The following is a 14,066-nucleotide window of genomic DNA, read 5'->3' on the forward strand; positions in this document are numbered from 1 at the left end:
TGACATATTAATTCATGAAAGGATTAAATTGCAAAAGTGAGAAAAGTTTTGTTACCCAAGAGTAAATACTCAAAATTTGAGGGGTTAAAGTGTAAATACAAAAAATTTGAAGGACCAATAGTGTAAATATTTTAATGGTGGAATAATCTAGAAACTAAGGAAAATGGATGAATTAGGACCAAATTGAAAAGGTGAAGAATTTTTTGGGACTAAATTAGAATTTTACCAAATTAAGTGATGACTCAAGGATGAAATTTCAAAAGATTATAAAGGGCAAAATGGTCAAATAGAGAGAGAGAGAATTCTAGAAGGTAATAATGATGTTTGTGATATTTTTAATTAATTAATTAGATAAATGTTATTTAATTAATATTTTATTAAGATTTTTAGTATTATTTTATTATTAAATGATTAATATAAAAGGGAGGAAAGATGATAAAAAAATTATCATCTTTCCATGCAACCAACGTTAGAAGAGAAGAGAAGAAAGAAAGTTTTGCTTTCTTTACAATTTGGTCCCTTCACCAAATATTCATTATTTTCACCTAGAAATCAAAAGAAGTTCCATAACTTCCAAGAGAGAAAATTAATAAGGAGACAATGGGGAGCTAGAATGTCAAGTTAGATTCAAGAAATAGAAGCTGGAGGAGAGAGAAAACAAGTTAAAGATTGAAATCAATAGCACAAGGTATATTCATCAAGATTTCAATATATTTTTAAGTTTTTTATTGTTGAAAAAGCATGGAAATGATGTTATAGTAGAGTTTTCTTAAATAAAGTCTTATGTTCTTGATATATTAGTGAAGGGAAATAAGTGAAAATGAGGGGAAATATTATAGGGAAAGGGAATTAGGGAGTTCTAAACTTAGTAATCAACATCTTGCACTAAAACAGTTTTGGACAGCAGCAGTAGGTTAACTTTGAAAAATCACCATAAATTGTGGAAATCGAATTAGAGGATGAAAAAAATGGAATTAAAGCTTATTAAGTCTAGTTTCTCATAGAAGAAACGGTGTAAGTAATGGAATTGTAAATCATGAGATATAATAAATTTTGTGAGACAAGGTCAGAATGAATTCAGGTTCCCCTGTTCTGACTTTGGAAAATCATCAAAAATTGAATAAAAATAATTACAAGCTTAAATTTATATTTTTAAAATCCTGAATGAGTCTATTTTCAACAGAAAGAAACAGAAACATCATCCAAATTCTGTACAAAGAGATAATTAATTTTTAGTGAAGAAGGGTCAGAACTGTCAAACAGTAAAATAAGGGAAAATTTAAAGAATAAACTGTACTTATTGGCTAAACCAAAAATTCTTAAAATTTATGGTAAGAAGATATGTGAGTCTAGTTTCATAGGAATTTAGTGAATCTTAATTTAGATTTTCGTAGCTCAAGATATAAATAATTTAGTGGCTATGACTCAAGTGGACGGCTTTGAATTAATATATAAATAAATGGTGGAATTATAGATAATGTTACATATAAGCATATTATACATTAAGAATGTGGAATGGAGAGGAGGAGGAGGAAAATAATTGATTATTCAACTAGCATGAGTTCTCATTAAAAATGGCCAATTTGCATGTTTTAGGTTCAAGGACTAAATTGAATAAAAGTAATATTTTAAGGGTAAATTGGTAAAAATGTCAAAAAGTGACCAAATTGCATGAAATGAATTGTTTTATTATTTAAATTAATAAATTGAATGAAATATTAATTTATATCAAGATTTGGTGGAAATTCGAGGAAAATAGAAAATTACCAAAATGTCCCTGAATTTTGGTATTTCTGCAATTTAGTCTGGTAAGTTCGTGTAACTTGAATTATATTCTTAGATGATTGAGATATATATATTGGATTGAGAAATTGATTTGAATTGTAAACATGAGAAATTGTGAATTGAATGAAATAGAAATGAAGCTTTGAATTACATGAGTAAATATCGGGTCTCGTAGGCCCTATTTGTTATGAATATAATATTTCGAGGATATGTTGTAAAGAATTATAAAAACACGTTACTAATTTAAAAGTTTTAATTCAGATGAAATTTTGTAACTCGGTTTAATACGTATGCAAATGTATGTCCTCTAGTAATGCCTCGTACCCTATTCCGGTGTCGAATACGGGTAAGGGATGTTACAATGTGACATCGCCAGATTTGGTCATAACGTTTAGACCGGATTTGGGGTGTTACAGTATGACATCCACTAGTGGTCAAAGGAGATAAATAGAGTATGAGCTTATTTAGGTAGGCCAAGTGAATAACTGCGAGAGTAATATGATTAAATGGAAAGTAATAAAGGTGAGCAGAGTTAATCGTGATATTTAATGCTAAGAAAACTTGATAAGGAAATTAAGTGGAGTAAGTAGAGGTAGGTATGAGTATAAATATAGTAGTGACTAAGTAAAAGAAATAATACCAAAGAATAACCCTTTCATGAGAGATAATAGGAGACGTAAGAAAAATCTACATAGAAGTAAGTGTATTACGGTGAGAAACTTGTGAAATTTACGTGGGGACTAATATGATGTTCGAGATAACCTTAGTGGTAGTGGTAATATTGAATATGTGGAATTATGGGAGTGGCGTAATGAGCTTGGAAGCCCTATAGTGTCGAATCAAATAATGAGTAGTGGCGCTAAAGTTGATGTCAAACTAAATGCGACCTTAGGGACTATAAGAAAGACTAAATAAGAATAAGAAATTTCTTTCCCAGATTCCCATACCACATGTTCCTGTCTCCATCTACCCAGAAAAATATGGCAAGCCGATTACTGTTATTGCCTTTATTGATACTGGAGCAGCAGAATCAATCATGAACACAGAAGTTTTGCCAGCAAATTGGTGGGAACCCTATACCAAATACTTTCAATCAGCAGCAAACAAAGTCTTTGCGACTCACTTAAGAAGCAAGCCTATGAAGATCCAATTTTTCCCTGGATGTTCAATTACTACTACAGTTCTTGGATCAAAACTTCCAGGAAAAAGCGAAGTCTTAGCATCGAGGAAACTAATTGGGAGCCGAAAGGAGCAAACTTTGTATGATACTCACATTTGATTTCCAATAAATTGCGGAGACCAAATTCTTTAAATGATGGGAGAATTGTAATGAATTTATTTTCTTTGGTTTCAAGATCAAATTTATTAAATTAATTTGTCTAAAAATTTAATCGAGACAACAAACACTAAAGCTAAATATATGAAACAAGGTAAGCATTCTCGAGACATTGTTTCACTGTCTCAAGGCACATTGTTTAATTTTAATAATTTAAGTTCGCATCCGAATCTTAACTCCATATTTGGCCTCGTATAACCTTGAAATACTAAAAGTAGGACCATGGAACTTTTATTATGTATGTTCATATGTATAATTAGAAACGTAGGAGATTTATTATGGTTATATCATAAAATCTATTAATTATGGATAAATTTATTCCGAGTTACTTTGGCAAGGAATGTGGCGTCTCGCGTTCGGACTTAACGATTGGGTCGGGTGTGGGGCTATCACAAAGCCACTAATTAAGTACTACTAATAAATTGCTATAAAAATCATTTATTCAACATTATGATAAAATTAAGAAATCAATATATTATTATGGTTTTATTTAAAAAAAATTATGTCAATTTAGTAATATAATGAACACTAAGGGGGTATTTGGTTCAAGTAATGTAATATTACCTTTTGTAATAGAATTACAGAAATGTAATATTACAAATGATATATTACATTGCTTTATTTGGTTCATTTGGTTGGAATGTGGTATTCGAGTGTTTGGTTGACGGAATATAAGATTACCTAGAAGGACATTTTAGGACATTTTACTAAATTTTCCTTGTTATAGAATTTTTGGGTAAAGTACATAAATGATCATTAAACTATTGACTTCATTCTATTTTGTTCACTCAACTATTAATTTCTTCGATTTAGTCACTAAACTTTTCAAAATCAAATATTTTGGTCACTCTCTTGTTAGATTTTCTTAGATGAGAGACAAAAAGCTAATGTGGACTTTTTTTATAGGTTTAATATCAAATTTAGCTCTCTAATGGCTACAAATTTGTCATTTTAGTTCAAATTCTAAAATAATCAATAAATTTATCTCTCAACATTTAAAAAAAATTTCAATTTAGTTCTAATTCTAAAAATTTCATAAAAATATTTTTTTAAAATCATTTTTAACCCTTTTCTCACCCCTTGAAGCATTATGTTGCTTTTACGAACTGTTTAAGCTAAAAGATTTGTTGGGTTGTCCTATTATTTGGATGATGGTGGATGGAATATTGCTGATGAAGAACACATGTAGTGTTTTTCTTTCACTTGTTTGGGCTTTTTATACAAGTTATTATGTTCTCATATATTTATCTCATAAATTAGAGTCTAAGTTCCTCTAAATTTGCTTTTTAGTTAAATAAAATAAATAGTAAAAAAATTAGTGTTATGAATTGTTTACAAAATAATACAAAATGAATAATAACTTTTTCTTCTGACACAAAATCACCACTTATAATAATTGTTGAAATAATTGTTGAAAAACATGAAACTGACAATTTAGTGTTAGAGGAAGTGCCCACTTCCTTGCCTACCAAATCTGTGTGGTGGTAGTTTCCATATTTAGGTGGTGGCAATTTATTAAACCTTATATTTGGGCTATGCTTATTACTTGGTGAATATCGAACCTATTATGGAATATCATGTTGCTAAGGAATACATATATTGGTAATTGGTTTGGAACAAAATTCCTCAAAGGAATCCCTTAAATTATAGACTTTAAATTGGATCGTGGTTCTAATGTTGAGCTACAAAGAGTTCATATTTATCATGTATGTTACTATTATATTTTATTACTATTGATGGAGTTACTGTTTTATTGGGATTGTATTGGATCTTCTATTGTAAGAAAGTCTCTAAATTATGTCTATATATTTGAGAAACTTGCATAGGAAAATGGATTGATTATTAGACACTTAATTTGTTCTTGAGAGAATACTTTTGTAGGAGTGTTGTTTTTAAAGCAAAACCTGTTGGTGTGGTTTTACTTGTCGTGATCACAAGGGGTGTTCACAGTGGTGAGAGTATTGTATCTTCAAAGTGCAAGGGTGAGGGAAACAATCATAGTATGTGTGATTGAGTAGGTTCACTTTGTAATTATTGAAGATGGTGCATATTTCTCACTAAGCTAGGCTCTGTAGATGTAGGGAAACCAAACTACGTAATTATCTTCTTGTGTTTTTTATGTTTTCTATTTTCTCATTTTGTGTTTGGAGAAATGTCCAACCAACTTAGGCATCAATTTCTTTGTGCTCTTAGCAATGCCTTTTTTGCTAAGAATAATTATTTCAACCCTTTTTCCTTCTTCTCAATTTTGGCATGTGACGACTAAGGTCAAATAAGAATTAAAAAAAACATTTTTTTTTAAAAATTGTTGAATATTTTATATTTAGGTTCAAATTGATAGAATGTGTACATTGGAGGGCAAAATTTGTTATTACACCGATAGAAAACCCACATCAGCTTCTCGTCAATTATCTAATGTCAACTAACAAGAGAGTGGCCAAAATATTTGATTTCGAAAATTTTAGTGACTAAATTGAAAAAATTAATAGTTCAGTGACGAAAATAGAACGAATGCAATAGTTAAATGATCATTTTTGTGGTTTACCCAATAACTCAGAAAAAAAAACCCACAAGAGCTTTCCAACACTCTTTTAATATTTTTTTAGTCTTAATTTTCATAAAATTATGGAAAATTAATACAATTATTAACAAGTAAATAAATAATGTTGAAACAAATTTATAAATCACAATTATAACAATTCATGAAAAATAATTGCATTACCAACAATAATTATAATTATAATTATAATCATAATTAATATACTTATAAATAAATTATTAGAGTAAATATAATAATTTTAATTTTAAAGTATGAAATATGTTGTTTCACTGTTTAGAGATATTTTTAATTTTAATTAATCTTAAATTTTATTTGAGGAAAAAGTCTAAATTAATTATAATAATAATAATAAAACAACGTGCAAATTAGTCCAAAATATAAGATTACTCCCGTAATCTAGGATAACCTAAAGAATGGGCTAGAATGAAATTACACCTTATTATGACATCCTGATACTATTTGAAAATGTAAAATTACGTAATGGCCGAAATGTTTAGAATTCAAATAGGGGGTGTTTGGTTTGTTGCCCATAATGTTACATTTCGAAATGAGATTACAGTGTTTAGATTTCAACATTTTGGTCATTCCGTAATTTCACATTATGACCATCCCATAATATAGAAATTAATCTGATTACGACTTATTCATTAAGTAATATTAGATTACAGGCGTAATCTTAAATTTTGAACCAATTTACCCTTTGTTTTTTATTATTTTAATCAATTTTGATTTTTTCTTAAATAAAATTTAAGGCTAATTTAAAACAAAAAAAAAATAGTAAGTCAGTAGATATCATACATTACAATTATAATCATTATATTTTCTTTAATAATTTATTTATTAATATATTAATTATGATTATAACTATCATTATGGTTGGTGTTCAATCACTTTTCATGAATTATTATAATTATGATTTATAAATCATTTCAATACAATATATTTTCTTATTAACATGTAAATTGTAATAAAAAGTAAGAATTGTAAAAATTTATCATAATTTTATGGAAATTGAGACTAAAAAAATATTAAAGGAACTAAAGTTATTTAAAAACCAAATTCTATAAGAAGATAATTGAGTAAAATATGCTTTTAAGTAATCTCACATTTCACCTATAATTTTACATTCTCGTAATCCTATTACAGAACCTAATCAAACCTTCGACAAACGCATCCATAATGTAATCTTATTTTGGAATGTGCTATTATGAGTCATAATACAAGATTTGGCTAACCCAACGCATCCTAAAACATAATTTTGTCACTTCAAACAAATTATGCTTATATATATATAATCATATATATTATTATATATAGATTGTAGATAAAAATCTCATAGGCAATAATAATTAATGTTAAATTCTATTTTTAGTACTTATATTATGTATAAATTGTAGATTTAGTCACAATACTTTAATTTTTTCATTTTTAGTACATATATTTTTTAAAATTTAAAATTTTAGTCCTGATCAAATAGTAACTATTAAATTCATTAAGTACTGCTATTTCTAAAATATTATGTGACAAACATATTATCACATGTGTAATGTTATATCAACTTCTTATTTTTACATATTACCCACAAAAAGGCCAACTAAGGATTTAATGATTATTGTTTGCATTAATACTAAAATTTGAAAATTCCAAAGTATAGGAATTAAGAATGATCTAGTTGGAGAACATGGACTAAATATAAACTTTACACAGAGTAATAGTATAAGACTAATATTAGAACTTAACCAAATAGGTTTAACTACTACATTGAGACTAAGATTGAAACTTTAAAATTTGTAAAGTACGTTAACTAAAATTAACCAATTTAAAATATATATATATATATAGGATTAAAATTGATCAAATTAAGGTACATGGATTAAATCTACAATATACACATTGTACAGGGGCTAATATCAGAATTTGACCAATAATTAATAACCTATAAAAATAAATAAATAAATGAATTTATCCAAACCGATGGGAACTCAGCTTCGCCTCTTCCTTGAGCTTCCAACTCCACCTCTCACTTCATCACCTCCTCTCAGACTCAACAAATCCTTAGTAATTACTAACAACATCCTACGCTGCAATTCCACTTGCTTTCACCGCAGAAATGGACGGTTCAGACTCGATCCTCCAAATCCCGACGATGATGACGATGAGTTCGAGTTCACCAGCGCCGCGAAGCAGAGGAACTGGTGGTCTGGTTATGATGATTACGATGATGTCTGGGAATTCGACGAGGATAATGAGTTCTGGGTTTTCAAGGTAATCAAAAGGTATTTATTTTTTCTAATCAAGCTTTTCTGGGTTGCTTATAAAATTGTTTGAATTTTGGTTGAAGATTAACATTACTACTAGTAAAAATAAATTTATCGCGTCAATATTTTGTTGTTGGGGGAATGATTTGAATTTCGGAAACATTTGATTTAGAGAGAAATGAGGGTTTAGCTTTGAGGAAAGCATGATTCTTGGTTAGAAGATGGTGCAGTTGCTTTGCCATACATTCAATTTGATGCATCTGATGATTCTACAATAATTAGAAGTTATCTTACAATGGGGCTGCCAGGATAGGGTTTTTCTCAGTTGCTAAGGATTTTTCTTTTGAGGATATGAGGATATTCTTGCATTGTGTATCAGTGTTTATTTATGTGGCATATGGTAAGAGTATCATGGTGGTAAGGTATTGTTATCTTTGGGTACTGTTGTGCTGAAGAGCGATGCACTTGCAAGGTTTTGTCCCTGGCTCTAAGGAGAGCTTATGACACCTCTTGAAGTCGTTGAAGAATGAGATTATATTCTTTGAAAAGTGAGCACATGGCATGATTCGAACCCATGACCTCTAGCACATAGAGGATTCATGGGCATGGAACCCATTCTTCAACTACTTCAACATGCATTTAGGCTCTCTTTAGAGCTTGAGGACAACGCCTTGACGGCAGCACGATTCTCTGACCGCATACATGCAATGGATGTAGGTGATATGAAGAAAAAGCTTACTGTCTTTTAAATGGTGTTTTCTGTGAGTTTATGCGACACAAAGTCCTTTCTTTGCATCATTGCTAGTATCATATTACAAACAGTGGTCATCTAGAAGTGAATTTTAGGGCTGTTTATTATAATCAGTTAAGCTATAAGCATAAAAAAGAATCTCTGCTGTTTTTGTTCCTTAGGGAAAAAAATGTATTTGAGGCACATTTACAAAGAACAATAGAAACTATAATGAGAAATCCCTTAATTTCTAATGTATTTGAAGTAGTTAAAATCTTGAAATTAGTTGTAACAGGCATATTATTGAATTCATTGTAAAGTAGCTTGTTCTGTTTGTTTACATATCACATTTTCTTCATGATATGACATGATGTGGATTTCGGGTTTACTTCTTTCAGATGACTATATTAAGATACTTACCTTAAGATTGTTACCTACAGATATTTAGAGCTTTTGGCTGGATGCTACCAGCCATTGCCATATCGTTGTTGCTTGGAACTGGCCCAAATGCTTTTATCATGGCGTTAGCAGTTCCACTAGGGCAGTCAGCACTTTCACTTGTGTTCGATAAAGTTTCTGGAAGGACAAGTGAGAGTTGGAAATCTGCACCCAGACGCAAGACCAAGAAGAAACAATTTACAAGAGCTGCTGCTAATAACACAAGAACGAACAAGGGAAAACAAGAACCGAATAAGACTGGTGGAGAGAAGGAAAGTTACAGCTCATGGTTGAATACGGATGGTGGTTTACAAGGAAAGGGTGGTCAGAGAGTCCCAAAGTATGGCGGATGGGATCAACTGGATGATCAAGTAGAGACCCAAAAAAGGGCAACAAGTCGGAAGGGAAATGGAGCACCGAAGCAACGAAAGGAGGATAAATTTAGCAGGGTAGGGAGAGACAGAGTCAGAGACACACCGTTGCTGCTGAGGTTGTTGATTGCCGTTTTTCCATTCTTGGGATCTTGGACTAGGTTCCTGTTTTGATTTTTCTACTACCAGAAAATACATGGTCGTCATTGACAGAAAGAAAAATGAACTTATACTGCTGCTGCTTAGGCACTGTCCATACTGGACATGAGAAGAAGCCAGTGCAATGTGACGCTACCAACCAAGTGCCAGTTTGGTGCTGAAAGTAAGTTGGGAAAGAAAAAGGCAAATTAGCCGTAAGCTTGTTTATACCTTATAAACTGCATGTGCATACCAATTGGATAAATTGAGTTGGGATAGGAGGTATTGGGATGTTATCGTAGGTGATGTTGTATCAGTGAATGGATTGTGTGATCTTTGCCTAACCCTATACCACTGCCATTTTTATTTTTATTTGGTAAGTCCTTGGTCACCTGTACGTATGTGATGAAATCTGATGTAAAATTATTAAACAATTGAAATTTATATACACCTGCATTAATGTACATAAACATCGAGGAACTTTGTTCAATGTACGCCAATATTCAGTGGACTAACATCAAAAGCGAGAGCTACAGACATCATAATATGGATTAAAAAATTGTTAATTACAACTTTAAAAGCTAGTAATTCTTTTTAAAAATCACGCAATGTTTAATCTTTCGAAGGTTTATCTTCTTTTAACTTATAAATTGATATTCAATTTTGATATTTAATTTATTTATTACGATTGACATCTAAATTATTTTTTTCCCTAAATTAAAACCTCTAATATCACTTTTGGTTCGATATAACGAGCCATTCATTCATGCCTAATTTAACAGCCCACCACTATACATATGTTTGGTTTATTGTGATTACTGCAACGCGGAATGTTACTCCTTACCTATACTTCTAAATTGTAATTCGGTGCACGAAGCAATTGAAAAAACAAAACCTGCCATTGTTAGACTGTCAAGACACCTATAAAAATAAAAAATTTGCAAAATATAAATTAGTAGATAGTAGTAAGTAGGAATCTACAGAAATCATTGATAATTTTATTTTTTAATAGAAAAGAAGAGGGTCTAAAATTAAAATTTTAAAAATAAAATTAAAAAAAAAGAGTAAAAAGAGATTATAAAATAAAATAAAAGAAACGAAAAGAAACTTTAGCTAAAGTTAAAATCATTGTTTGTTTCATGAATTTGATCATCGACGCAAGGATTTCTTTGATACCTTTAATAAATTAGTTCTAGTTGTTGATTCAATGCATAGCAACCAATCTCTCCTTACATGTTCGGTAATCAAGATCCTAAACTTAGACGAAAATGCTAAACTTAGGGCACCAAATCCAACAAAATTATAGTAAAATATTCATATGCATAAATAATTAAATGCCAAACATATTCATTTATGATTAGACAAACAAAACTGAGTCTTAATCAAGCTTACAAAAGCCTTTTTATTGACCTGAGCACGAAATATGACCAGATTGCAAAGTTTCAAAGTTTCAGGTCTGACATCGTGATGTCATCTCCTCCATGTTGTGATGTCTCAAAATAGTTGGGCACGTCGTGACCTCAAGGCATTTTCTATCCAATACTCGATTCTCTTAGAATTGTCATCTTTCTTGCCTCTGAATTCCTCCGCCTCGCATTTGTGGAGTTTATCAATTGGAGGATAATTAGCAGTTAATAGATTATGACCTTGAGGACAATGAGGTACCACATGAGGCACAATCAGGAGAGGAGGGTGCATTTAAGGTTGTGGAGTTGAAGAGGTAGCTCTCGTGTGTTGAGTGAACCACTAGTTCATCATTTGGAAGAAGACGTCTCTTGCCTCATTCCATAGCCCTTGCGGAATGGACAAACTATGAGCAACTTCCTATTCGAAAGTAGGAATGTTGCTTTCAACTTTATTAGACACGATTTGTAACGCCCTTAACCCGATCTGATTCACCGGACCAAATCTCGAGTATTACAACACAAATACGGACTTATATTTAGATACTCATACCTGAGTTTCATAAATTATTACAACTTAATTTAAAATAATCTCTCAACCAAAATTTGAATTGAATAGACATTGGACAATTATCATTATCGTACAAGAATTTCTATTACAAAGACTTCTAGGTGAACCTCAAAACTTAATTTCATTATCTTAAAGTGTAAATCTTAAGTAATGCTATCGACTACATTTATGTTACAAAATCGCTCTGTATGTATAATAGGCCACCTTGCCATTACTTTGGCGATGCCTTGGCATTGTCCCTCCTAACATAGACCCAAACCAACTTTCCTATAACATAAAGCACAGAGGTAAGTTCATGAGAACTTAGTGAGATAAACACACATTTACTTGAATCATTCTTGTATTTAGCATCTGGTAATTCAATTAGCCATCCCGTTGTTCTTTGTTTCTCTACTTGTCTCTAACGAATACCTTCTCAGAATGTCATTCTTCGTATCATAGATGTCACCCTTTACTTTGAAATCATGCCTTACTTTTCGCATCTTTAATTCAATACTCATATTCTTTGCTCTGCACTTTCGTGATTCCTTAGCCATACCCATTCTAAAGGCCCATACAAACAAAATATTGTTATTCTTACATATATGCTCTAAGCCATCATTTCTTCGCAATCTATAAATAATTTCGTACATAGATGGAGGAAACATTCTTTAATTATATGATTTAATTCTTTCTAGAGAATACCCTTTTTCTTACAATAATTATAGACATATAACCTTCTTTAATTTCCTAGACATAGCCATTACCCAGATTTATTCTTCAAGTCTAATTAACTTATACTTTGAATTCGCCACATGCTCTAGCGCATTCCAGTTTTTCTGTTCTTATCTTAATACCATGCAGGATCTGCCCCAACAACTCATGTGGAGCTCACCATAATGAAAACTCATTAGATTATCTTATTAAAAGTGTAACATGATATGCCACAAGAGCTTTTCCTTTAGAGTTCGTTATACCTATCATTCCTTTAGAGTTCGCCATTCATACTATCCTTTTAATGTTTGCCACACATACTATCTCTTCAAAATTTGTCAGGAATACCATTTTTTTAAGGTCTGCCGCAAAGGCGTTTCCTTCAGATGGTTGCCAAAAGGGCCATTATTTTGTGTGCACCACGAAGGCGTTCCTTTCATCATTTGCCATATGGGTTTTCCTTTCCTTAGATCACCACAAAGGCTTCTATTTCATAGATTTCTATAAAGGCTTTCATTTTCTAGATTGTCATAAAGGTTTCATTTTCTGGCGTATTGACGATAGGGATTCGTCTATACTCACATTTCATGAGGTTTTCCCTTCATCGTCTTGGGTCACGCAGAGAACCTCATTAGGTAATAACCTTTCTTTAGTTCATTTCATATGATGCCATAGCCCACCATCTATGGACTTACACAGTATGGTCTTTCCATATGATGCCATAGCCTAGCTATGGTCTTACACGATATGGTGTCATGGCCACGACCATGGGCTTTTCCTTTTAGATAACGTGTTTAAAGTCCCAATGGACCCCTTTTAACTACTCTGTAAGGAACAGACATAGACTTACCTAGTAGACATTTCATTAACGCACAATTTATTTCATATTATCTCATACATTCAAGTCATGCCCGTACATTTATGCTTCCACTTCAGATAATTTATCACATACTCTATACTAGTCAAATTCGTACCACCACACATGCAACTCTAATCTAACGTTCATATGTCAACATATTCATCATATCATCCTTTTTAGTTTTAGATTACAGGTCATACTAATTTTCATAGAAGTATCTAGAATGAACAACATACAACATACAATATTCGGCTTAGGGACTCACCTGACACCCACCAACAGTAGTTTGATCTCTATATCCCAAACATCCAATACGAAAACCCAGCAATCATTACTTTAAAGATATAGGAACACTGTTAAAACTTATTCATATAACTTTTGTCATCATTTGAAACCCGAATAACCTCCACGCAACACATTATTTCCTCATATTACTATTTACGCACATAAAATAAACTTACTCTTTCAAAAGTCAACATGCAAGTCCATAATACTTATATAGGATATGAAACAACCTTTTACATGAACTCTGATCCTTAGTTTCAACTTAGCAAGAAAGATCTTCTATTAGCTTCAAAGCAAGTTAGTAATGGTGTTTGCAATTAGAAGGAAAAAGATAACTCCCCCTTTTCTTATAAAGCTCATATCAATAAATATATAAAACCCATATTCTCATAGTGGGACTTGACACGTGTAACTAACTTTCAAAACTGCCCTAATAGTGGCTTACAACTGTAGAGAAACATATACAAGGATCCAAAATCTTTATGTATCCTTGAGTTATCCCATCGTTCAATCCTAGCCATCTCGTTAGAATGTAGCTTGCATAGTAACTAGACCAACTTGGCGTACCTTACCTTTGGCAATACCCTCATTACCCAAGAATCCTTAATACACATACCAATCCCTTCTTCTATACATATT

General features: G+C 31.4%; 1 protein-coding gene across 1 annotated transcript; it reads left to right on the forward strand.

The window, feature by feature from the left end:
* Nucleotides 1-7,636: 7,636 nt before the first annotated feature.
* Nucleotides 7,637-9,988, forward strand: LOC107928710 (uncharacterized). Its single transcript, XM_016859973.2, has 2 exons — nt 7,637-7,946; nt 9,110-9,988. The coding sequence occupies exons 1-2, from the start codon at nt 7,638-7,640 to the stop codon at nt 9,650-9,652; spliced, it is 852 nt and encodes a 283-aa protein (XP_016715462.2). The 5' UTR covers nt 7,637; the 3' UTR covers nt 9,653-9,988.
* Nucleotides 9,989-14,066: the final 4,078 nt, after the last annotated feature.

The sequence above is a fragment of the Gossypium hirsutum genome, chromosome D11 (assembly GCF_007990345.1).
Source record: "Gossypium hirsutum isolate 1008001.06 chromosome D11, Gossypium_hirsutum_v2.1, whole genome shotgun sequence".
Taxonomy (NCBI): domain Eukaryota; kingdom Viridiplantae; phylum Streptophyta; class Magnoliopsida; order Malvales; family Malvaceae; genus Gossypium; species Gossypium hirsutum.

Bases quoted from the DNA above. Each gene is read 5' to 3' on its own strand.
- LOC107928710 (XM_016859973.2), top strand. From the start codon at position 7,638: ATGAATTTATCCAAACCGATGGGAACTCAGCTTCGCCTCTTCCTTGAG. The intron at 7,947-9,109 runs GTAATCAAAAGG...TGTTACCTACAG, and splicing joins ATGAGTTCTGGGTTTTCAAG to ATATTTAGAGCTTTTGGCTG.